This window comes from Tyto alba, unplaced genomic scaffold (assembly GCF_018691265.1).
Source record: "Tyto alba isolate M040663 unplaced genomic scaffold, T.alba_DEE_v4.0 Super-Scaffold_22, whole genome shotgun sequence".
Taxonomy (NCBI): domain Eukaryota; kingdom Metazoa; phylum Chordata; class Aves; order Strigiformes; family Tytonidae; genus Tyto; species Tyto alba.
The window spans coordinates 19,633,318-19,659,633 of NW_024881296.1; the positions used below are offsets into that span (position 1 = coordinate 19,633,318).

The 26,316-nt window shown below is 34.6% G+C and overlaps 1 protein-coding gene across 6 annotated transcripts in view; it reads left to right on the forward strand.

The window, feature by feature from the left end:
* The window catches only part of STXBP5 (syntaxin binding protein 5), a 117,434-nt gene that overhangs the window by 48,977 nt on the left and 42,141 nt on the right, over nucleotides 1-26,316 (forward strand). For all 6 annotated transcript variants that reach the window (XM_042795723.1, XM_042795725.1, XM_042795727.1 and 3 more), the window contains exons 8-15: nucleotides 10,342-10,465; nucleotides 11,934-12,012; nucleotides 17,964-18,118; nucleotides 19,183-19,255; nucleotides 21,438-21,585; nucleotides 21,996-22,063; nucleotides 23,156-23,196; nucleotides 25,289-25,509. In XM_042795723.1, coding sequence (XP_042651657.1) covers nucleotides 10,342-10,465; nucleotides 11,934-12,012; nucleotides 17,964-18,118; nucleotides 19,183-19,255; nucleotides 21,438-21,585; nucleotides 21,996-22,063; nucleotides 23,156-23,196; nucleotides 25,289-25,509 — 909 coding nt within the window. The remainder of the gene's footprint in view (nucleotides 1-10,341; nucleotides 10,466-11,933; nucleotides 12,013-17,963; nucleotides 18,119-19,182; nucleotides 19,256-21,437; nucleotides 21,586-21,995; nucleotides 22,064-23,155; nucleotides 23,197-25,288; nucleotides 25,510-26,316) is intronic.

A 26,316-nucleotide genomic window follows, 5' to 3' on the forward strand; every position in this document is an offset into this window, starting at 1 on the left:
GAAAAATTATTCAACATAATACACAAGTTTGATGTATTTTATTTGAAATAACATAAAATTAGTCTTGATTACATTTCATTGATTGTAAAAATGTCTGTAGCATTGTTCAGTACCAACTAGGCCTGTTTCTTGTATCACAGCGGGTGTATTTTCCTTAGCTCTGTGCTGAACTTCTCACAAGGCAGGATTTTGTTGTTTTGGTTTCGTGTTTTTGTTTTTTTTTTTTTTTTTTGTGGTGTTTCTGGCTCAGTACTCATGCTTGTGTGTGTTAGTTCTACCAATAGAGAGTTTCTTTGAAGGGGGAGTCTCTGAAGTAGTCTAAGCCTTAGATCTTAAGAGCTGTATTAGAACATCAGAGCTGAATGAGGTTTCTTTGTCTGCTCAGAAATGTCTGTATAAGGCTCAAAGCATGGTATGTGAAGAGCAATTTTCTACCTTCGTTTCATTGCATGCACCTAATTCCCTCTGACGCTATGTTTCATAAACTTACATGTATCTCCATCTGTTTCTAATCTTAATCAAGTTCTTTCTATACCTCTTATTCTCCTTGCTCTTCTAACTTTTTTTCTTTTATCTTTATGTTAGAAAAGAGAAACACAACATAGAATGTTCAAGATGTGGGCACACTGAATTTATGCTAAGGAATAATTATGTTTGGTTTTGTTTTCTTTCTCTCTTCATCTTGATACTAGATTAGCCTTTTGGTGCTGCAAGCATTAAACAGGTACTTCCTTGGAACAACATAATATAAAACTAGTCTCAGTTTTCAGTGTTAATTGTCAGCTCCAAGTCCATTGTGTTTATGTATTGATTCACATTTACATAGTTGGACAAGAAAAATTTTTAAGTCTTTCTGCTGTTCTTCACTGGAATCCTGATTTCTACCTTGAATGTGCTTTGGTACTGTCATCAGACTTATCACCTTAATATGCTTGTTCTAATTTTCAGAATTATTTATGAATAAACCTAGCAGCTCAGGACCCTGAGGGTTTCTACTAACTACCTTCATCCATGAGCTAATCGATTACTGTCAGCCTGTCATTATTCTAGTTTGCTTTACTTCCTGATACCTTAACCAATTAGTCATTTGTTCAAGGATCTCTGTAAAGAAACTAACCTGTGAGAGATGTTGTTGACTTTGAAAATTGTGTAGACAGCTTAATTGGTGTTTCCATTAGCCACATGCTTGTAACCATTTTTTTGAGATTTGTTGGATATGATTGTCTTTAATGAAAAGCATGTTGATTTCTCTTATCTAGTGTATATTAGAATCCTCCATATGTCTACTAACTCTGTTCTTTAATAAAGTTTTGTTGCAGTTTCTAGAAACTTACCCAGGGTAGACACTACGCTGCTTATTGTTTTTCTTTAGATTGGTCATCTTCCTGAACAACCCTGATTTGAGAGTTTGCAAACAACAGTGAATAATTCAGTAGTTTCATCTTCAATTTCCTTTAGGATTTATAATTGAATACATCTAGTTGTTTGGTTTTGATTACGTAAGAGGTAGTGAAATACCTCAGGTTAGATCCCTTGGTAAAGAAATGTGAATTGTAAGTTGGGAATGGATAGGAAGGGGAGAGTAAAAAAAAAAATTAACACCTATAGAGTGAACTTGATGAGTTTCACAGTTCTTATTAGTGAGAATCAACATACATAAAGTTGCTTAAAAAAAATATTGGCCATTCAAGTCTTTAAAGTTGAATTATGCTTTTCTATGAGTTTATATTGCCCTTTAAGAAAAATATCTCTTTGGAAAAAGAATTACTGTATGCAGTAATAATTTGTTGGTTCTTGTCCATTTAACACTGTATGACAAGGAATTTCTTCTTCAGTGGGCAAGTTATTTAGATCTAATCTTCTAAGGCAGAAGGCAGAATAGAATAATGTCCCTTTTTTGAATTTGGATTTGATACAGTTAGGCAGTTTCAAGTTCTTCTGGATTCTGACCTGAATGGCATAGAAATAAAATGATTAATTTTGTCTAACAGAATTGAAAAATGTGTTTCCTGAAAGATGCCATTGCAGAGTGCTGTAATTGTTTCTGGATCAATGGCCTTGACAGAAGATCCTATCAGATGCAGAAAATATAACTAATAGAAAGCTGCAGAAAATGTATGGCTATATGTATGCTATCTATTTGTCCTTTTTGTTTAGTGTAGGTCAGGTGAGGTGGGGCTTCTCCTGTATCTTTCTTCCATTTTATTCTTCAGTGCCTCTCAGTTTTGTATTTAGCAGCAAAAATGGAGAATCTTCCTCAGTTTGTCAGTGAAAGGAATATTCAACTCTGTAGCGTTATCTTTCTAATCATATTATGATCAGTGCTGACTAATTAGCGGCCTATATAAATACACTGTTGCTGTTTCTCAAGTAGCACAGTTTCAGGTAAGTGAATATACATGTTAAGAAATGAAGAAACATGTTTGGTTTTTTTTTTTCCCTGCATTTTGCAAAAATAAAATGATATTGCCAAATAATAAAAACTTTGCTAGTTTATATGAGCAGCTTCATTATCAGAAAAGAGAAAAGCATTCTCACTTTCTTAATGCTGAAAGAGGTTGCTGTGGAAATGTGGGTAACTTTTTTTGCGTCTTAGACAAGTAACACCATAACTGATACTGTGAAAAATGCTGACTGGCATTGTTGGAATTCTGATAATAAGGTAACCTGTTCATTCTAGTTGAGTAACTTAGCAATTCAAATAGCCAAAAATGAAATGTCTATATATGTATAGTAAGCAAATAATTATTTGCAGTGGCAGGCTAGTACAGTTACATAGATTTTAAAGTAGAATGGAAAATCAGAAACCAGTGAAATTGACTGAATTGAGCAGAACACAGGGAGGGTACAGCTAAGCGAGGTTTTGGCTAAGAGAAACACCAAGACATCTGCTCCCTCTATAATAAAGGAGCCTAAAAAATTGGTGGCCATATTCATTCCTTATTTAGCTCCTTCTCCCCTCTACCCCAATGACAAATAATTATGGTGACATATCATAATTAATAAAGTATTATAATGTCTTGCCAAGATGCTTATTGACCAGCTTAGTCTAATCTAAGATTGTGTTGCTTCCCAAAAAGGCAATCTTACCCCAATTGCCCCAGCAGTATCTTTTCTCAATTAATTGTGGCTGCAGGACAATACAGCAAATCACAGTATAATTAACTCTTTCCTTCTTCCTGTACACCCAAGAAAATTGTCAGTTGGAAAGACTCATTGCACATGAAATATTCGGACTTTCTGGCAATGTAGTGATTTCCTTGCATACAGTACACATACAGAGTACAGCAGTGGTGGAGTAATGCCTTAACCCATGAGATCTCCTCTGCTTCTGGTAACTGTGGTGCAGAACAGATAAAGTTCTGCCATTTTGTTTCCTGCTAGCAAACCTTGTGAACTTGAATACTTCTGTGCCCAGAATCTTTCTAGATCTTCTTTCTTCTTGTTTTTGTGGTTTGGTGGCTTTGCTAGAGGCTTCTTTCATACACTGACTGGAAGGGCTGTATTCCTTCCATGAACGTGTTTCACGTCTTCTCTCACAGAGGGTAATGCATGGACATTTTGCCCTGTAGCAGGAGCAGGATTTTAAACCTCAGGATTTATGTCCTTGGTTCTCCACTTGTTGATGAGAGCTCTTCTGAGTGTGGAGTTGACAACCAGTAAGAGAGCAACTTAGTCCAATCTTGTCACACTTGAGCTGCTCATCAGATGCAGGAACCGTTGTCTGGTCTCCCTTCTTTCTCCCTGACTGTGGCATCTCTGACTGCTGAAGTTGTAGCAGAGGCAGTTGCAGAGGGATCTTGTTTGGTGAATCAGACCTGCTTATTAGCACTGGGGAAACATTCTCTGGCTCTAACCCTATTTGAAAACAAGTAATTCTTCTGGTATTGGTTAACTGTGTAGTCTCATTGGTCTCAAAATCCATCATCAGTCATTGCAAAGGTGATGGCTGATACTGTGCCTATTAGAAATAGTAGCATTCTTCCTGGGGTGTGAGTGTGGCTGCTGGAAGTTGCAGGATGCACATCAGCAGAACTTGGTGCTATAGCACAGTTATAATTCTGCATGACATCGAGGCAGAAGATGTAGCTGTCAGGACCCTGGAGCTGGATTCTTTCCATCTGTGTGTTTTTTCCTGTAACAGTGCTGTGAAACACACTTCTCTGTTTTTAAGTGATGGTAGCTGTTAATGGGTGACTAGGCTTCATCAGGCATTATGCACACTGATAATGTGAAGACTGAATGCTAGAAGCTTTGCCGTGGGATTAGTCTCCTTCTCTCTCATCACTTTGTAGTTGATGTTGGTCTTAACATGTAACTTGAGGGGCTGTGCAGTCTACCACCATCATTTGATGCAACTATTTTTGACTCAAAACTTCAGATGTATGAAGGGATCCAAATGTCATCCTTTATCATCATCTTCTGCTAAGGAACAACGAGGGTCAAACTTTGCATGATCAGAGGTTTATAGGAAGATACCTGTGCGATTTCCTCAGGGAAGAAGCTGAATTCTATTATACCCTTTGGTAGCTTCCTTCTTGGTTTCGTTTCAAATTACCTGACCTCTAGGAGGCTTTCTTGAAGCAAATTTCCATGTTGTGGTGGGGCAGTCTCACTTGTTGCCTGAAAGCTGGGTCCGTGACACACTATCCACACTTTCTTCTTGTCTGAACATGTGTGCCTGCCCAGAACTCTGCTCTTGCAGTTGCAGCACAAGATCATTAGGAGCACTCATCCCAAGGACAGGAATGCTTACAGGGTACTCAACACCACCACATAAAACCTTTGTAATCATATTTCTAACTGTGGCTATGGGAGGCAACTCTGTCATGATTAGTATTAATGCTGATTGCTGGTGTGTTCTTCCCCCTACAACATTCTTGTTTGTAACAGGGAATTTAGAATTTGTTCTTGATTTTTCTATATTACAAATGAGATTCTGAACTTCCAGTACTGTATACTTTTTATTATAACAGCAATATGCGGCATGTTTAAAATTATTTAGAAGAATGCACAAATGTAACATTTTTCAGAGAATTTGGAGGAAATTATCTGTGACATAATGGAACTGCAGTTGTGAATGAATATTCTTTTTGTCTTGGGTGGGCTCAGTGGAGAAATAAGACTAAATTCTTTTTGCATCATTCTTAAGCCTTTTATGTTCAAGCGTTGGGGATTTAATAAAAAGAAGTTATGCATTTCTTACATGGAATACAATTTATACTGCAAACATTTCCCATCCTAGATTATTGGTCATGAAGAAATAAAACAAATTTCTCGGCTATTAGTTTTGTTTCTGAAATATTAAAGTGCAACTTTGTAAAACTAAAACTAGTTTTTTAAAGTCCATTCTTTAAGTAGTAGTTTGTTCTGATTTCAAGTAAGCCCTGATAGCATTTACTCAGCAAACGTATTATAGATTACTATTTTTAGGCTTAATGTTCTGGTACATGGCTGAGTGCAAGAGATTATTTTACAGCATTAAAAACATGTCAAAGTAGCCTGTGGGGTTAAGAGGAGGGAGGAAAAAAAAAAACAGCAACCCTTATATGTGATTTGCCAGAAACCAAAGCATGTCAATGCAGTCATTAGGTACTTGCACATTTCATTGCATCAAAACAATCTACAAGATATATTGCCATTTAAGTCTCAGTAGCTACATTTTTTTCTTTCTTTTGCAGAATTTTTTTTCCCCTTTCTTTCTTAGGCTGTTGATGAGACTTAGCATAGGTACTCCCAAGTTACTGTGCTTGCTTTGAATATTTTGGTAATCGTGTAGAAAAGGAGTCAGGGTCACCATTCGTTCAAGTTTACCAGAAAATACTATCCATGTCCATGGAAGTGGAGAACTATTATGAGATAGTGAAATCTGAATAGGCTTTGGTAAGCAGAATAACTAATCTCATACTGTGGACCTTACCAGTCATGCACGGTATATTTCAAGCTCAATTAATGGCACAAGAGAGTAAAACTTCGTAGTCAAACCCAAAGCATCTTTACTCTGTGATTCTGGTGCATTCCAGTGGGAAAGCATGCAGAAACATTTTACCAAATACTGTGTTATACTTGAAAAGCAAACAAGGAAGTGCATATTATTTAAAAAAAAGGTCAGTTTACTTTGATTTTTTTTTTTTTTTTTTCTTTTCTGAGTTGTAGCAACTGTATTTGCAGTAGTCTAAATTTGGTATTATAAAAAAAAATGTGTTAAAGCCTCTTACAAAGAGGGGAAACTGCTTTAATTCATAGTTTCTGTGTTTATATCAAACTGTCATTGCGTTCTGCATGTATCTTGTCTTGCAGGAAGATCGGATACAAAGAGTGGTCTCAAACTTCTGAAATCATATACATGTAATCAGCCGTACGGTTAAAATAAGTGTAGGAATTGAAAGGAGTTTTTGTATATGTAACAATATATACATGTATATATGTACATATGTATGTGTATATATATAGCAATATATATGTATATATTACTGCAACAGTTAAATCCCCTTGGTGGAAAAATGTAATCAAAACTTGAGTCTTTGTAAGGTTGTATTTAGAATTATCAATTTTTGTATATATTTAAAGAAACAAGAAATAATAGTGATTTCTAGGGATAGTGACAAGCTATTGCAGCAGTAAAACTGAATTTCATCAGATGTTTTTAAACATACATTAATCTCTTTATAAGCTAGTGATCCACTTGAAGTGTTTCTGTAGGAGATTTGCATATGCTTGTAATTTTGTTCCTGAGACATTTTCAGTTTTTTGTTTGTGATTTGCATTTCACAGTCCTACAGTCTCCCTCAGGTAACTGTTGCAGTCACTGCAAGAATGTTTCTTTACGAAAATCAAATATATTCACCTTCTTTGCAGTCAGTATAGCAGTAATTTTTCCACATGGGATAATCCTTCTGTAACAGCTGGTGAAAGTGAGGCTTCCTTTGTGTTCAGCCTGTCTCCTCATAATAATCTAGGATGGTTAGTCTACATTTCTGGTAAAGCTTTGGCATATATAGGACAGTGCAGTCAATCATGCTGAGTTTGTTATTCAAAAAAGTAAGATTTTTTTTTTTTTTCCTCCCCACCCCCTCCGAGAAAATACCTAACTGTCTCAGAAGTTTTTAAACAAACTTCCAAATAGTCCAGAACAGCTACCTTAACTTCAAATCAAAGTGAAGGGGGTAGTAGGAATACTTTTAATAAGAAACCTTTAGTTATAGTTAAGCAAATCTAAAGATTTACTTAGATAAAGCTTTTCTTTTAGAGAACATTCTCTGTGTAAGTTCTGCAAAAATTTTCTGTATTCAGTGTATGTTTGTAAATGGAACACTTCATAGTGTTAGTGAGGTCAGGACTTGTGAGCTGTGTAGACAACTTCTCTTAAGGATATAAATGCCTTGTGCCTTAAATATAAGTAGTCCTCTGTGGTGCTAGGGCATGATCTTGTCAGAAGGGGTTGCTGTCTGTTTGGGATCCGTATGACCAATGATATGTTCCATAAAAATATTTGAGACACATTTGTATCAGCAGCAGCTGATTTAAGCATACTGCTGCATTATAGGACCAAAAGTGTACTAGATGAAGTTTTAAATTAAAATGAGAATTATGACTGAAACTTTGAGTTTTACCCTGGATCAGTAAGCTTTGTGTAAAATACTGGAAAAGGTACAGTACTCCTAGGGGCTTTTTAGTGTCTTAAGCAATGTATAGATTTGCAGCCTCAGTGGATTCTGTCTGATTTTTTTTCTATGTTTGACGTTATGTTTTCCTTAGGCTCTTGAATACTGGGATGATTTTTCATGATCAGTTTTGTTTTGGTGATTGAAGCTATTGATACCAATCAACCAGAGCCAACTAAAGTTATTGTACTTTCTTCATTGTATCCGACTTGTCGCTGTAGATACACTAGCCTGTTGTATGGCTAGAGGTTATGCTACAGCTACTTACAGGTCTAGTTTTATTTTTTTAGGCTTACAAAAAGTTGCAAATTGTGTAATAGCAAAGGATAGTGCTCTCTACCAAAGTTTATCGTGGTCAGCCCACAGAATTGTTTGTTGGATTATTTTAAAAATACATAAAATGAGTATTTTTGTTATGCTTTAAATAATACTTAGCTGCCTTACTATTGTAACCAGATTCTATATAAAACTAGACAATAAATATCTGTAAAACTAAAAGGCCTCATTATTCTCTTACCTTTCTTTCCATGCCATCAGTTTCCTTACAGAAATTAAGTGATAGCAGTCATCCTTCTTCGTGCTCAGTTTATCAGATCTTTTTATGTTCTTAAGCATTAATGCTGTTTCAACTGTAATGGATTGTTGCATTTTCTTCCTCTTGACCTTCTTTAAGAAAAGGAAAAAGTTTTAACTTCTCAGATTTACCCATCCTTCTACAAAGCTTGTTTTCTTACTGCTTCTCAAGACCTAGTTCTACTTAAATGTGTATCAAAAGCTGTTCCGTTTATACTATGGTATGCCTACTGTTGTCAGGGTTAAACTCCACGTGGGAGAGTACTTAAAATACACTTACTATGTTGTATTGATAATCATTTTGTATAAATAATTTCTTTCCTTAGTGAAAAGAGCTTTTTGAAATGCAGTCTTTACCAAGTATGTACTTTCAAACTTGATGATCACTGGCTTTGGTATTACATTGGTAAATAAATACAAATTTTCAGTATTTATGCAAAATTTCTTTTATAGTACCTGCTATTATTTGCTAAATAAAAATTTATCTTGCTGACAGAATGAGCAAGGCTATCTCACTTTGACTCTAGGAGACTTCATGCGAAATGTCTAGGTTTTTGAGCTACATATGTGTAGATGTGATATTGGTAGGCTAAATGTTTTTTCTAACAAAATCTATAGTGGTTTCACACTATGTAGGGAACAAGGTTAAACTTCACTAAGAAATACTAGATTTAGTTAATCTGTAGTTTGCAGATATCCAAATCTTCTACAACTTCAAGTTGGAAATACTATTACTGGAGACTCTACGCTCACCTAGTGTAGTCATTTTCCTCTGACATTTAATCTATGGATTCTCCCAATCATATTTCTGGAAACTGTATTGTTGTTCTGTATAATATGAAATGTGAAGATCTGATCTGTATATAATCAGTTTAGGCAAAGCTGTCTTAGATCTGTCTTGTGTGGTATGCTCTTCACCTAGTAATTTACTGCCTAAGCTTTCACTGCTGGTTGGGGTTCCCTACTACTCACACAGCCAGGTTTGCCCACAGAGGAAATCCCTAGGTAACTGAGGAAATGGAGTTAGTCTAAGCCCTGTTTACAGAAAAAATCTCTACTGAGGATGTCCACTTCAAAGATGGTATTGTACAGCCCATTAGCTTTCACATACTCAGGTCCTGCTTTCAATTTACCTGGAGTAATGTCTTTACCAAGGAGGTAGATTTGCTTAATTCTTATGGTAATATCAAAGTTCTGTACTTCTAGCAGGTAATACTTCCTTTGCACCTTTTGGGGAGTACAGAAATACTTTGGGTTTTCATTGTTTGATATTTTCATGCTACATAAATATATAAATTTCTATATAAAGTTCCCTTGAACATCACCCAATGGTTTCATTAATGCCTTCCTGTAGTAGTAGAGATGCTGGAAACAGAAATGGCACCAATCTTTTCTTACTAGTTAATCTCTTTGCCTTATTTGTACTCTCAGCTTCATTGTTTACTTTTCTCTCACCTTAAGACAGCAACTAAATTTCATTTAGTCAGTGTTTTTCTGCAGTAACATTTCATGTGGCATGTTTAATTACTCCATTCCTAATTTTATGAATACAAAAATGTTTCTGTATTTCTTGGGAAGACTTACTGGTAGATTTCTACACTTCCCTGTACCTCAAAACTGCCATTGCAACATTAGAATGCTTATTCAGGCTATTATCTTGTTTTCATCATCATCGTTCATCATTTATAAAAAAATCTTATAATTACTTAATTTCTTGTTTTACTTATGTTCTCAGCCCATGCTTGCCTCTTGTGTGAAACCACATACAAATCTCAAAATGCCATTCAAAACTTTGACTTAAAAATCCAATCAAGTAGATAATTCTTGTATGGACAGTGTATTTTTCCCAATAATAGAAAATTTTGGTTAGCAAAGCTCAAATAAGTGCTTGCAGTTATTCTCTGCATGTTGAAAACTACTTCAATACTACACTGAGGAGGATTTTTCCCCCCCTTAAACATGTCACTGAAATGAAGACAGTATTTTTAATGGATAATTAGTTTTTTCTCTAATTTCCTTTTACTGTCTAATGTCATTGAGGAAGGAGTAAGGATAAAATGATACTCAATTTCCACTGTTCTGTTTTTTCTCTTTTCTTGCATAGGCTATCCACTCTGTGGCTTGGCATCATGAAGGAAAACAATTTATTTGTAGTCACTCGGATGGTACCTTGACCATTTGGAATGTAAAATCTCCTGCCAAACCATTCCAGACAATCACTCCACATGGTAAGATGAAAATGGATACACACTCTTTTTGGCAGCTCTTAAAAGAGAGAGCTTATTTTTATTAGAAGTGTTTTGCTAAACCAGGTATTAAAAAATTCACTTGCAGTGTAAGTAAAAAAAACTTCATATCTGATAAATTTCATTACAAATAAAAAAGTCTTTATGAAACAAGAATCCAAATCAGTGCAGTTGTGTCTAAATCTCTGAACTTTAAGCTCACCTTTCACATAATGGCATTGATCTGAAAATTATCTAATGCATGTTTTACAGGGCTTGCTTTTTGCTTGACATTGCAATCCCATATGTTGTTTAAAATACATATAAGCAAGAATCTGTTTCATGTATAAATGCGTAGATTGCCATATAAATTCTTGTAAAGGTTTGTAACAGAGTAAGACGAGCATCTGGTAAGACGTTCCTACTTCTGAGAAGTCTTGCATTAATATAGGAAATTAACATTACATGTTGTTCTACTGTGAAATATCCTGCTGCTCTTCAAAAAAAGTTCTATACAAATGCCAGGTTTACATTGTGTGCATTGTGTCTAAGTCATGTCTTAGTAACTTATTTATCTCAGATTCTTAAGTGTGAATGTAACAGTAAGGATAATGTATGAGGTTACAGTTTTAGTACAAGATGATATAGTTAAGCATTCTCTGGTTTACCTATCTGAGTCTTCACCAAGTCCACGTTTACTGTGTTGGCTGTGGACTGGTGTAGGAAAATAAAGCTGTGGATTTCTGTGTGATCCTGTAGCAGTCAAAACAGAAATACCTGACTGCTACTGTAGTAGTAAAACTCGTTAGACAAGACTAACTTTATTTTAATATGCTTTGGCCTCTTAATAAACATTTTTATTTTGATCTTAGGCTGCAAATTACATTTTCTGCAGAACTTTATAGTTGTGTCAGACCTTATCAGTGTTCAAATAAAAAAAATTTCATATTTATACATTACTCTTAATTTCTACTGACTTTGTGGGAAATTGTATTTGTAGAAGTTTTATTTGCTAATAATGCACAGCAGAGAAAGAGTGTGCCTTCATGTTCAAACTGAAGTCTTAACCATTAAGGATAACACTGAGAATAAACCTCATTTTACTTGTAAACCGATCAATTTTAATTGCAAAATGGTAGACATGAGAAATTTTAAATCTTAGTGTTACTTAAAAAAACTTTTTTAGCCAAGGATTATATTCTTGAAAACAAATATTCTACAACAATTTAAAAAGAAAAAAAAAAAAAAAAAGAAAAAAAAAGTACCCTAAACCTATATATTCTAGGTTGGTGTATTGCGAGTTTTATTAAATGTTTAATGATAATTATTCAAAGGCACACTCTATAATTGTCAGAGGTGTTGAATGTATGTTAGTATGAATGTTCTACTTCGCAAGTTGCATAGTGAATTTCATAATTTATCATCATGTTATGAAACTATAAGGTTAATATAAGAAAATAATTCGTTTTAGGAAAACAGCTGAAGGATGGAAAGAAGCCAGAACCCTGCAAACCTATCCTTAAGGTGGAATATAAAACAACTAGAGCTGGGTAAGACTTGTTTTGTATGCAAAATTAACATACGTAAAATAAATGCAGCTCTCTAGCAATGTACTGTTTCCCAGTTGTTGAGTTACATATCCTGATGGCACTGAGCTATGGTAAAACAGCTGAAATAATTTTGGGAAATCAAGTATTGCTGAATAAACTATATAGTAACTTGTTCACACATGTTTTTATACAGACCTTAACTTAGGTCTGTATTAGGCTAATGCATTATCTACGTGCTTCTTCCATGTTACTAAACTCATGTATTTTTGCTAAATCTTTTGAGAATATTAAAGAAAAAAGGGACAATAAAACCACAAGACACTAAAGCACAAACCTGAAAAACTAAACTTTGTAAAATAGTAGCCTGATACAAATATTCTAAATTCTGAATAAGTGTTCCTCCCCCAAAAATGTTACTGACAGAAGCTTTTCTGATAGTGAGGTAATTTATGCTGTGAATTGTGCCTAATTATGCACATTGAGAATGTAACAAAGCAGTAATTGTGAGAAGAGGCTCAGATGGAATTACAGTATCTTGAGTAGCATGTTTTGTTACCAAGACTGCAATTAGGGTTGAAGGATTTCATGATCTGTGGAATTTTTTTTATTTAGGATTCTAAAGTGCTTTAAAGTGTTGGAGTAAAAAATGCAATATAAAGATAAAATATTAATGGAAACCTGTTCAGCTATTTACAAACGTTGACTTTTTTCTTCTTTTAGACTTTATTTTGTGATGTTTCTGTATTTTTTTTATTTGCTTTCTAGGCATTCAAATCAATAGAAGGTTGTTATTTAATTGATGTGATGGAGTTTTCTACTATATACTAGTATACCCATACATACCAGTGGCTCTGTATAATTTAAGACCATGGCTAATTCCCAGATGTATGAACATCTGTGATCAGTTGGAAAGCCATATTTTACTTGCAGCAGTCTACATCTGCATATTCCTTTCTCAACTGAAATGTCTAAAGCTGATCTAAAGAAAGATATAGATAACCAAAAGTAGTCTGGGCTTCAACAAGTTACAATTTCTGCAATCAAACCCCTTCTGTTATAAATAGTCATTCATTCCGATGGAAAAGATTAGTTTGAAGCTTGTTCTATGCAATTATAATATTACAATGTGAAAACTAGTTGACTTTTCACAGAGTTTAAAGATGATCTTATTCTAGTATAATTTCTAAGAATACATAGCTCTTTTGGGAGACTAGTTTTTTCCTAGTGTGTGCTTTTTTCTGTTACACCTCACTTTCCAGTGTTCATCCAAACTGAATGTTTTAATGTGTTTCAATTTAATATTTTCTCTCTAATATTTTCTCAATCTTCAGTGTAATTCTAAATCTGTAGCCATTGTGATACTCTTCTAGAACTTTAATTAAAAAAAAAACCAAAACCAAAACCAAACAAAAAAACACCAAACAAAACAACAACAAAAAACCCAATACAGTTTGCACTCTGGTGTAGCAGCACACTGAAAATCTCCATTCACTTACTGTTACATGTACTTCAGCTCACACTGCAATTTTTCAGTTTCCGTTGTAATCTTACAATAATTATAAGGCAAAGCAGAATTACCTTTCAGTGCTTAAAATTTTGATAGTTTCTCTTTACCAATTGAAATGGATTAGGTATGAATATGATACAATTTTGACTTTTAGCTAAAACACTGTCATTTGTTGTTCATGGTTTAATTTCCGTAGCACAGAGGAGAATCGTTCTTGGACAGGACCAAATTTTTCTAGCTACTGAGATATAAGAAATAAATCAAACTTGCTTCTATAGCAGTCTGCTCTAACCATTCTTCAAAAACAAACCAAAAAACCCTACAAAAGAAAACAAATCCAAAAAGCTTACAGTGTATTTAAGAGGTACTGCTTAATGTAAAATTATTTCACTTATTTATTGTGAAACACAGCGAGTAACTATTTCATGTTCACTTTTTCCATGTTCCATATGGCACTCTAACGTACTTCTGTCACCCTTTCTTTCTTGCTCATGCCTTATCCGGAGTGGTCTAGGATCTAGGTTTGTTTCAGTATCTCTTCATGTGGAAAGCACTTCATTGATGTGATATCACTTGTTATCTTTACTGCTAATTCTAATACACTTTGTTTTTTTTGAGAAAAGGTGTCCAGAACCACACAGAAGGAACATAACTGATTACAACCTGTAGCAGGGGTGACAGATACTATTCTTTCTGCTGTTGCAGCTTTTATTAATACTTTCTCACTGTTTTCTTCCATTATGTTCTCCATATTGTGAAGCTGGAGTTGGGAAAACAGGAGGACGTGAGGGTTTTTCTGGTTCTTGCAGACTACTTATCTCTTAAGTTCATGTCTTTTGTGTTGTTTTTTTTGGAGATTTTTATTTTTTTGAGTTTAGTGCAGATAATGCCAGTGAAGTCTCCAAAGCTGAAATTGTTTACAGTAATATATCTGTATCTTTATTTCTGTGACAATATATGTAGAAAGGTTACCATCGATAGCAGTCCTGTATCTGGGCTAGGGGGTTGAAAAGGCAAGTTCTTGATATATTCCTTGAGCAAGCTGGCATAATGTCATTGTTCTCCAGTTCATCTAAATACTCCATCTCTTTGAAGTGTGATGAGTTCCAAATGTAGGTTACATTTTGAGCTTGCTGAAGTGGTTTCCATGTTGCCTTTTGTGCATACTTTTCTGTATAAAATTAATGTAGAGAATCTCTTGAGCTTCCTAATGTCATTCCCACCCCTCCAGATTCAGTCCCTTACATTATTTGTTCTGGTTGATATTAGCATTATGGCAAAATTGCCCAAGCTTATTCTTTGCTACTAGAGTTCTGTGTAATAGATTTTACAGTGCAAATGTGTCCCTGTAAAACGTAATCAAAAAGGGTATTGGTAGTTAATGCAGCTGTCATTAACTGTAGAGCAGTACCTCTTAGCATGATGAATGTATATAATTGGGACCCAGAGGTTACAATACTAATGAGGTATCTGTTAATATACTTTGAATAGTACTGCTTTGTTGTGTGAGCTTGTTGATTCAAAATCACATTTCCCAAAATGAGTTTGTGATTTATCTTCACTATTACTTCAAGATTTCTAGTCTTAAGCTAAACTAACTCTTGAAGTCTTTTCCACTTTTATTACTGGGGATTAACTCGACAAATTCAACCATGGTTTGAAAAGTAAGACTACTGGTACCAATGGATTGACTTCTGTATGTACTGTTCTCTCACATCCAGATTACCAGAAAATTGGCTGATGTATGTCAGTTCACTTCTAAAACTGAGCAGAGATGTCCTCCAGGGTTGTGAATGATTTAGTGCTCAGTTGTATTATGTTTCAGTACACTGCAAGACCTAATCCAGTGTATTCTGAATTGTTTTCATTCAAACATTGCCCTGCCTTGGTAGTGAATTTTTTGTAGTGTTCCCCAAGTGATTTTACAGATTTAACTGATGAGGAAATTAATGTAAAGGGATTGCTTCCAAACCTGCTGAAGCAGAATTCTTTCGAAGAAAAATCTCTTCATTGGCAGCTGCTAAAAATGCTCTATAGCATTTCTATGAGCTGAGCACTGCTTTTTGTTAAATGTTTTCCATTGTTTCAGGTAGATAAAATGTAACTACCAAAGTTGGATCAATCTTATCTATTATGTAAAGTACAATATTTTTTATTTTTCTTTTAAAATACACATTTCCATTTAACATTTATGTGCACTAACCTTTTAAGATTTATCACAACTGAAGGATACTAAGTATTTAGAAAATGCACAGCTCGTGTTCATGCTAAATCTATGGTTTCATGAAAATATGTAAAGTTCATGCACAAACCTGTATTAATCTTTCTGGTACACTAAAGTCAACTTTAATCTTAGATTCATTTGTGAAAAATCCATGTGACAGATCCATGTAATCTATTCTTAGCTCTTCCATTATTTGCTTCATAATGATACAGATTCTGGCAAGCCTGCCTAAAGCAATCTGATTACTTTGAGAATACCAGAAGAAAGCAGCATGTGGTTTTTACTGTCATGTATGAAACTCAGAAACTGAAATTTGTCACTTTGTTATTGTCAGTTGATCTTGGTGAACCTGCAGATCTAATTACTGCAAATTGTCCTGGCAGCATTATTGTTCAAAAAAACTAATGATTTTGTGTATACAAAAAATAGGTATATCACACCAGTATTTTTTTTCTTAATTTTCTTCATTGACATCCTGAAAAATATCAGGTTAATTTAAAGTTTGTCCTTTTCTTGAAACTACTTCATGGAACTGACCATAAGAGGTTGTGTGAAGTTTCAATATGGAGAATTGAGATTAAATGAAAACTTACTTCTTTCCTAGAAAAATACACTTTCAGCTACTGTTGGAGGCAGGATATTGAACTCGGTGGATCCATGGTCTAATTTATTGCCATTCCTTTGATGTTTCTTCCTCAGCCAACAGAACTCTTTGACCCTCTCAACTTCTCAGTCATAGGGCTTTCTAAAGTATCAGGCAGATTGTGAAATAACTGTAGAATCTGAAAGCTTATCTTGGTCTGTTTTGCCTTCAGTGCTGCAAACACAGAACACATTTCAAACCTTAAACTTATGAGGGGCAGCATATGCATAAACTTCATACACAGCCTTCAAGAAAGATGTACCTCATCTGTCAAATTTTGTTTCAGATGTTAACTAGTGAAAGCCATTTAGATAGTAAGGGGAAGATGGTGTTACAGGCAAAGACAAAAATAAAAGATCTCTTTGGCTTCTTTTTCACAATATGTCAGGATGACATTTTTCTCCCTACAAATTTTCTCCATATATTGTCATGCTAGCTGCTTCCCAGGTAGATGCAAACAAAGGGTAGGATTCTTACCTAAAGTGAGCATAGAAGTAGATCAGAGGAATTTCACACACTGGCTATTTTTCCTCAAAAGATATAACCAGGAATTTGAGGCAATAGTCAATATTGGGTGAAATTTCTTGAGAAATTTACTTATAAAGAGTCAGTCTGCTCTTTAAAAGGTATGCATTATTTTAAACATTAATAGTATTAAACTGAGTGATGACTGTTGACAGTTGAGAAAGAAGAAAATACATAGTAAAATGAATATATTAACTTCATCTTGTTTTTCAATAAATGAAATACTAAACTGTATATCAAGTGCCTATTGAAGAGAAAATGTGGATGTATTTAAAAATGTTTCTGTAAAGACTTAAAAAATTTTTGAAGAGAAGCCTCTGATCTCTTTTCTCAAGACTAGAAGAAATATTTTTGCTTTGCTATACTCAGCCATTTAATTATGCGGTAGTAGTCACCTGTGACATAGTAGTTCCTTGACTTTTGTGCATGGTGGTAGGGGGGAAGATGGATAAAACGTCTAAAGTAAAGGTATGATGAGAGAACAATGGGCATTTATTTAGGTCCTTGCTTCTTAAAATATGTTAGGCCTTTGAAGCTTATCAAGCAGCTGATTGCTTCTTCAAGACAGTCATATTATTGTGACTGCAAAATTATACTGTTTGCAAAACTGTTCATCCTTTAAAATTTAGGGCAATTCTATACAGGAAATAAATGGGACTATTTCTACCTGTAATGTTATATATTACGGATAAATGGTGCTATTGCCAAATCTGAATCTGTAATTCAGTTTAAAAGATACAATTCTAAAGTTTAACAAAATAATAAAAAACTCATCTTGACAAACAGTTGCAAAGTTTGGTTAAATAAGCAGTATAGAACAAAAGGCTTGGAAGAAATGTCTGACTTCAGTTATAGTTTTCTAACTCTTGGCTTTTAAGTTTTGAAACACATACCCAAGCTATACGTTGCATGGAGAGCTGGTCTGCATTATTCTTAATGTATCTCTGCTTAATGTTATCTCATTGAACTCTATTATAAGGTTATAAAAACTATCTCATCTCTTTTTAATGTATTATATTGGTTTGATCCTAAATGCCTCTGCTTTGTTCCAGGGAACCTTTCATCATTCTCTCAGGAGGCTTGTCATATGACACTGTAGGAAGAAGACCCTGTTTAACAGTTATGCATGGGAAAAGTACTGCTGTGCTAGAAATGGATTATTCTATCGTTGATTTTCTCACCCTCTGTGAAACACCATATCCTAATGGTAGGCTTTGTAAAGATTTTTCTCAGTACTTCGACCTCTTCTCTCTGGAGTTTTATCCCATCAGAATATTCTGTGCTATTGTCTTTCTGATTTATCTCTGGGGATCAGACTGGAGCAGCAACATCTGTTATCCCTGTTGTCTGAATGAAGTACTCTTTACTTCCCAAAGCATTGTAATAGAGTAGTTTATTATAAAACCTATTTTGCTTCTAGAAGAATGCAGATTACTGGTTGCATGGTTTTTCCTTTTGTATAATCCCAAAAGCATGTGCAGACAAAGCAGAATTACAATTTTAAGCTATAGTTACTGCGGCAGATGTGTTCATCAATATTGTTTGAGCACATGAGACCTTTCCAGTCAATGCTAAATTTTGATTAGCATTGTGTAGTAGTTTTAGTGACTTTATTCATTCCAATACTCACATGAAGTTCATCATTAACCTGTAATCTCTCTTCTGCAGAAGGGGATTTTTTTTTTTTTATTATAGTTTAGGTAGTTGTCCCAGACTAATAGCATTATACTGCTGATGACTCCAATGTTTTTAGCTGTCAACTTCCATCAGAGTATATAAAACTGCTTAGCTCAGAATTTGAGGTCTGACTGAAAGAGAGCAAGATAAACTTTGGAAACTCATTTAGTTTTCTTGTTGTAGTGTCAAGTTGACTGGCTGTCTTTCAATCCATTTTGTAAGCAATTAAAATTCAAACTGCACTGAATATGAGGAAAAGCAGTTTGGGGGTGGGAAGATGTTACTGTTCAGTAATTGGCTCTTTATCAAAAATACTGCTTATACAAGTTCCTCTGCATGTTCCTTTTCCTGTTATTTGAGCTGTTAAAATGGTTCGGGCAAGTTGGAAGAGTTGAGAACATTGAATTGTAGGGAGAGCCTGGCTTTTCCAAACTTAACTTGGAGTATTCAAGGGGCTGAGTGTATAAAATACCTTCAGAAACTCTAGTTTTTCTACTCTCAACTGATAGAGTGCAAGGACTGATCACAGTCTTGAGGCTGTGCATGCAAGAACTACATTTACTAGTAAGTAACTTTTTTCTTTCTTGTTTTCAGACTTTCAGGAACCATATGCTGTAGTTGTTCTCCTAGAAAAGGACTTAGTACTGATTGACCTTGCACAAAATGGGTAAGAATCTTTTGTAGTCTTTTTAATGGTTGGTTGCAGTGATCAGCCTGTTGTTCTGCTCTATAGCTTTTTAATGTACCATAAAACCTCCCTGTCCAGAACATAAAATTTTGAATATTAAATATAAGGTTTCCTCAGCAGAACTGAGAATCTTTATAGATCAATGTTTCTCAAGGTAATATGTAGAAGATGAGTAGAATATTGTGTGACTTTTTCCAGGCTTGATTGACTGACAGAAATTACTCATAGATCACTGCTTTTTAATTATCACAGTTTACTTTGAAGTTGATTCCTTAGTGTGCTATGAGGGGAGCTTGGAATTTTGGGGGAGGGAGCAAGAGGAAGAACTGTTCAGGTAAGACGGGTAATTTTGGCTGACACTGAGTGTTGTCATCACATAAATATTTGCTGATTTTATTGCTGAATTAACTGTTCCCTGTATTGCTTAAATTAACTCAATATTGATGCAATAAATATACATACAATTAAATGGTAACATCTACTCCCTGGTTTACTACTGTGGTAAGAGGCTGCTTAAAAGTAGTATCCTATTACAGTTTTCACAACTAATACTTGACTAACACATTTTGAGTCTCTTGTTACCCTGTCCATGGAACAGTCTGTATACTTTATTAGGTGGTGATTTAAAAATTCTAGATACCACAGACTTTTTTTATCAAGGGTTTTGAAATTTGTATAGGCAGTAACAACTAACTTTTTTAAGGTATTAGTAGCAGAAAACCAGATAACATCTTTGTAGTGTTCCTGATTAAGTCACCAATGGTCAATGAAGGAAAAAAATCCTTACGAATAACATCCTTCTAGCACAAAACAAAAACCTGTAAATATGTATCCTCAAAGTCAATGATGATACCTTAGATAATGAAGACTACTGAATTTGGAAGAAGGTCAAGTTTAGTCCGAATATTTCTGCAGCTGCTGAGCAATTTTATTTAGATTTTCCCAATGTTATATGGCCATATGCTGTATCCAGAACTTGTTTCTGATATACCAGTGACATGTTAAAAGATTAATAAAACAAGTTTTAATGAGTTTGAAATAAAAGCATTTGTACAAGGCTTTTTTTCTTAAGTGAAATAGTTTGCAGTGCCTAAAAGTTGAAGTTCTTCCATTTCATGTTAAACAAATCTTCGGCAGTTATGTTTTTAGAAAACTCATAATGGTCTTTAAGATTGACTCGCAAGGTATTGTTTTACACATGAAAAAAGCAACAAAATTAATAGGTGGGTGTTTTTTTTTTTGGCTACAGGAGGGTTCCTTTTGCGCTGTGTTATCATATGGGTTTATCATATTTTGTTAAAATTAAGCCTCCTCTTCGTTAATTTTTTAGAATATTGTTTTAGCTTTCCAGATAGCTCTGTATAAAGTTAGTGGTATGCAGAATGTTTTCATCTGTTGCTAATTTTTCCTTTAGATGAGTTGAGAAGTTGTGTCCTTTTTTGCCTCTCATGGAAATAAAAAAAAAAAAGGGGGGTGGGGAGGAAGTGTATGCATAATATGCATTTCTCTGGAGATAAATGTTCTTTGAACACAGATATGTTTACCTCTATTATTATTATTGGCTTTTTTCTTCATTAAGGCTCTGCCACTTTTCTGTTGGAGGTGGTGGGGGGGAGTATATGCGTGTGTCTTCGCTTCTAATTGGTAACGGAGTGTTGCTGTCGTTAACTTTCAGGAAAGTAGTGATCTTGGAGTTGTAAGTAGGTTATGAAAAGTGCTGGACAATTTCCTGTCTAAGAACAATATAATAATACAAAGTGAAAAGTATAGTCTTCCTGTCTTTCTCCCTGGAAGAATAGACTGAATCAGAGTTAGAAATAAATTCATAGCTCCAGCATGTAGGACTCGGTAAATTCAGTTTTTCCACAGGCTGTTAAAATAGTAATCTTTTAAAAATAAAAAACTATAGGGAATAGCGGTCTTCTAGAAATATTCTAGAAACAGTACAAACTTCAGGTTCCATCTAGAGTACAACAGTATCCTGATAGTGTACTGTATGAGCAGCGGAGTTGCACAGTATATTTGTTCCTAACCTAATTTGATATGCATTTATTTTCCTCTATACAAAAAGAATGCAAACTTTAGTCTTTGGTATTTTGTGTTCTGTGTTTAAAGAAAAAAGTTTCCTAGATTAACAGTCTTCCCCTTTCATCCATTAAAGGTACCCTATATTTGAAAATCCCTATCCTTTGACTATACATGAATCTCCAGTTACCTGTTGTGAATATTTTGCTGACTGTCCTGTGGACCTCATACCTGCACTCTATTCAGTTGGCGCTCGACAGAAACGTCAAGGTTACAGTAAAAAGGTACAACATCTAGTACATACATATGTATCTGAAAATACTGAATATTGACAGCTCTAAGCAACATGAGTGGCCGTACTAAGACCAAAGTTCCATCTGACTCCTTATCCTGTCTGACAGTGTCTAACAGCATGTGCCTAGGGAGGATATAGCATATGTCAAGCCTATAGTCATGCTTTCCTGATGTGCTCCCATCAATTTCTATATTGCTGGAAGCTGAGAGATTTTCTGGAGCAGGGGTGGTGTTTATAGCCCTTGCTGACTTTTCCCCCCTCCTCCCCCGCAGTGGATATGTCTAATTACTTTTTGAAGTCATGTGAAATACTGGAATCTGCAGTATCTGCAGTAATTTCAATGGCTTAACATAGCACTGTATGATATTTTCTTCCTCAGTGTATTTATTAATCTTCCAGGAATGGCCTATCAGTGGAGGCAACTGGGGTTTGATCACTCAGAGCTATCCAGAGATAATTATTACAGGGTAAGTGACACCACAATGTAGTAATAACTTTCTTAGCTGATTAAGCAGAAGTGAGAATATTTAGTTCCTCTTATAGAAAACAATGTTCTAAGAGTGGTTTGAATGATTTAAGGAATTATGTTCATCAGACAAGTAATTTGCATAATCTTCTTGAGGCACTAACAAGGGAGTAAAGCAAAATATGGGAGAGAATGTAGGAACAAAATGATAGGTGTTTTACAGGGATTATTATTATGATGTGATATTGTGATTGTGGGCTCTCAGTATATCCTGGGTGAAACTTATCTTTTATTCTTCAACTTGTGGAAAATAGTTGAGTAGTGTTTTAAAACATAGGAAATCCATTAAATAGTTACCCAGTTCAGTTCTCGAAGGGAAGCAAAGTTTTTTATTTTAAAAAGCACAGCCACATGCTTAAATCTGTTAGTTTTGATCTCTTGAGACTGATCCTTCTAATACTATTCTAATGAGCATAAACAGAATTTTATTTATAACCATGCAGTGCATCACTGAAAGTGAGAGCACTACTAAAGTTTTTTTTTTTTTTTTTAGAACAGCCCATTACCCCTAATGAGGATTACTGTCACTTTATACTACATATTGCAGAGACTTTGAGACACAGTCATGAAAAAAATCTAGTCATCTGATTCTCAATTTCAAGGATAAATGAGCAAGTTAGGTGACTCATTTACACTGAAATACAGTATATTTAGGCATCTCCTTTACAAGTGTCATTCTAAATAAAGGGCATCTTTTAAGAAACAACACATGGTAAGGTATACCAAACTGCTTATGGGAAATTCAGGTGATTGAAATCAGTATTTAAAATGGTAAATTAATATTAGTACAGGGGAATTTCAGAGAGTTAGCCTCCAAATGGTTGGTTTGTTTCGGTTTTTTTAATCCCTTTTGTTCAAAGTACTTGAGTCGTGTTTGTGAAATATTGGCTTCCAATAAATTGTGAAAATAAAGTGTCACTAAGAATACTACTAAAAATAGAATGTTAGCCATGTATTTTCTAATCAGTAGCAAAGAAATTTAATACTCCAACTAACCATTTAACCATCTTACGAATTTTTTAATATTTCATAGGCATGCTGATGGGTCAATCAAGTTTTGGGATGCCTCAGCAAGTAAGTGTTTTCAGTAGAGATTTTTTCCTGTGCAGTAGTTTCCTAAACTTACTGATTTCTCTAATGAAATATAATTACAGACTAGTCACTCTCATTATTTCCTGTTTCATGTAAAGTCAGTAACTCCATAGGAAACTTTGATTTAAAATTAAATAAAACTAACGTTATTTCTTAGTTAATCGTTTCACTGTATTTACTACTTCAGTGAAAATGCACTGGTAGTCCATGGGCCAGCCAGAATGGAAAAGCTCTAAAACTTTTTAGAAGCAGATTCAGAAGCATGCTATTGAGCAATAGATATCTCTATAGATATTTTATGGGCAAATGCATTCCTTTTTAGTACAATTGAATTTCAATAAGTTATTTCTGTCTTTTTATACAAGAGGCAGGCATGTGTTTGTAAGACATCAGCTCCCCATAAATTACAGTACCTAAAAATGAGAACTGGAACCAGCAGTAGTTTGTGCTAATAAAATGAACTAAGCATTTGTGAAGAAAGGCAGGAGAACAGTAAAATAAAGACACTTTTCTTTGCTGAAACACTGAACAGGCTTCAAGAGTCTTACACCATTTTACATTTCAGTTAAAAGGTCGAATGCATCTGATGGTCTACACAGCTAACAGTGAAAAATGCAGTAAGAATTCAAATTAGAATGGAGTACAGAGTTAGATGTTTTAATTAATCTACTTCTGACTAACCTTACTCATAGTACTTAAAAGCTGCCTGAAGCAATCTTGAAATCATTATCAGTTGTCTTTGAAAACTTGTGGAAGACTGGTAAGATTCCAAAATGCTAAGGCGTGTGTGGGTGTGGGAGGGAACAGATGCAATGTATATGTTTAAAAACTGGAAGGAGGCGTATTTGGAGTGTTATAGATCTTTAATTTCAGTTTAGGGTAGGAGTGAAACCTGGGGGGGTTGGGAACCAACCAACCAAACTCTATTTGATTCTATGTGCTTAAAAATTCTATTCAGCATAGATCTGCCAGCAGGAGATCCTGTTAAAGACTTTTAGTTTCTTTCTAAAAGAGATAAATAAACCTGTTAAGGGAGAAACTGCAAGTGTCCTGTATCTTGATTTGAAAACTTCTAAATTTGTCTAACAGCCCAGTCTTACAGATGAACTAGGGAAGTGTGATTCAGGTAAAACCACTGAAATATGAAAGAGGAGAAAGGATGCTGTAAATTAAGTTTTCCTAATGATGTGATTAGTATTTGTAACAGTGATTTGGGCCATTGACTACCGAACATGCTTGTGAAGTTTCAAAGCAACACCAAGACAGTTGAAAGAAAATGTAAGAAAGAGTTAGAATTACAGTTGAGAATGATATCGGTAATTCTTAAATAGCACCTAAGACAATGTATTTGAATACAGTATCAGTGTTTTACACTCAGAACTCATGTTCTGGAATAAAAAAATTGGAGGTCTAGTGGATTGCACTGTCAGCGTTGCACAAAAGAATTAAAAAATCATTGGGATAAACAGCTGTGAATATTTGTAAAACCTGTGTGGAGTAATTCTTTCACAATTTTAAACTGTAGCAAGGCCTCACTAGAACAGTTGTAGGAAACACTATCAAGAAAAACATGGACTGATCAGCAGACAGTGCTTTTGAATGATCAGACAGGACAAAATAAAAATCGGAGGAACTGCGGCTGCTAAGTCTGAGAACACAGATGAGAGGCCATGGATTTGAAATACTGTAAGGAAAAAGGAACAGAACTTTACTTTCTCTGCCATAGATAGGCTTAAGTTGTGGGTATGGCATTTGTAACTAGGTATTATTAATATAAAGAGATCCCTAAGAATAGTTAAGCCTTGAGAAGCTGTGAAGGCTTAGTTTATAACTGAGTCACTCAGTATATATCTCTCTGAAAAGTGTTGTGTTTTTTTTAAAACTAACTGATCCTGCATTGGGCAAGTGATGCACTGCATGGGCAGAGTCAACACAGATATTCAGTGCTTCTACTCTGCCTTCTTTTGTGGATTTTAGTGGTTTTATCTATAAAGAGAAGTTTCTCAATTTAGAAAAAAAAAAAAAAAACTGTTTAGATCAAAACTAATTTTTTTCTCTTTTGGTTTGTTCCTAGTAACGCTGCAAGTACTCTATAAGCTAAAAACAGCCAAAGTATTTGAAAAATCACGGAATAAAGATGACAGGCCAAACACAGATATAGTAGATGAAGATCCATATGCTATTCAGATCATCTCATGGTGTCCAGAAAGTAGAATGCTGTGCATAGCTGGAGTTTCTGCTCATGTCATTATTTACAGGTTCAGCAAGCAGGAAGTGACAACAGAAGTCATTCCGGTAATTAGTATAACCATTTTTTTAACTTTGTAGGATTTAGCTGTAAGACTGTTGTAGCAATCTACTTCTTCATTGTCTTTCATTTTATTAGTGAAATGGACAAAAACAATTTCCTCAAAACAAGGAGATGTATTTTTGTGGAGGAAAAATAATAAATTATGAAATTCAGCAAAAATTGAAATTGCACACCAAGACTTTAGTTTTCATTTAGTTTTGCAGCCAGTAATAGTTCTTTGTTCTAACTATCAGAGGAAATTGTAGATCCAAACTTGACTGTATCAAAGATAAAATGAAAAGAGAAGTGAATGATATGTGGAGTTGAAGAATTTTCAAAGCTTTTAGGGAGTTGATTCTTCTTATTTCATTGATTTCTAATAATTACCATCTCTTTTGGCAAGGCTTCTGCAGTATGCAGAGCTAGAAGACTAGAAATGTGCCAGACATGCTGTAAGGTCTGTTAAGGACTTTTCCTATCACATTTTATTCTGTGTAAGATACAATGATGAGTTCTAATACAAGAGCTTGAGAAGTCCTTTGTTAAATCAGATACACACACATGCAACTTTACTTATCTGAGAACTGAAAGCTAACTTGAAGCCATTTCATTATAAAATGTTGTATGTTCTAAGTAAAGCATTAATCATAACATAGTTAGGTTTTTTCTTCCCTCCTGTCCCCTCACCTGTATTCTACCCCTTCACATATGCCTCATCTCCTTAAACTGAGACTTGTTTTTTTTTTTTCCTTCTGGTGTTCACTTATGTACAAGTATATTCCCTTCTGAGGGAATAGTTTTCCTAAATTATT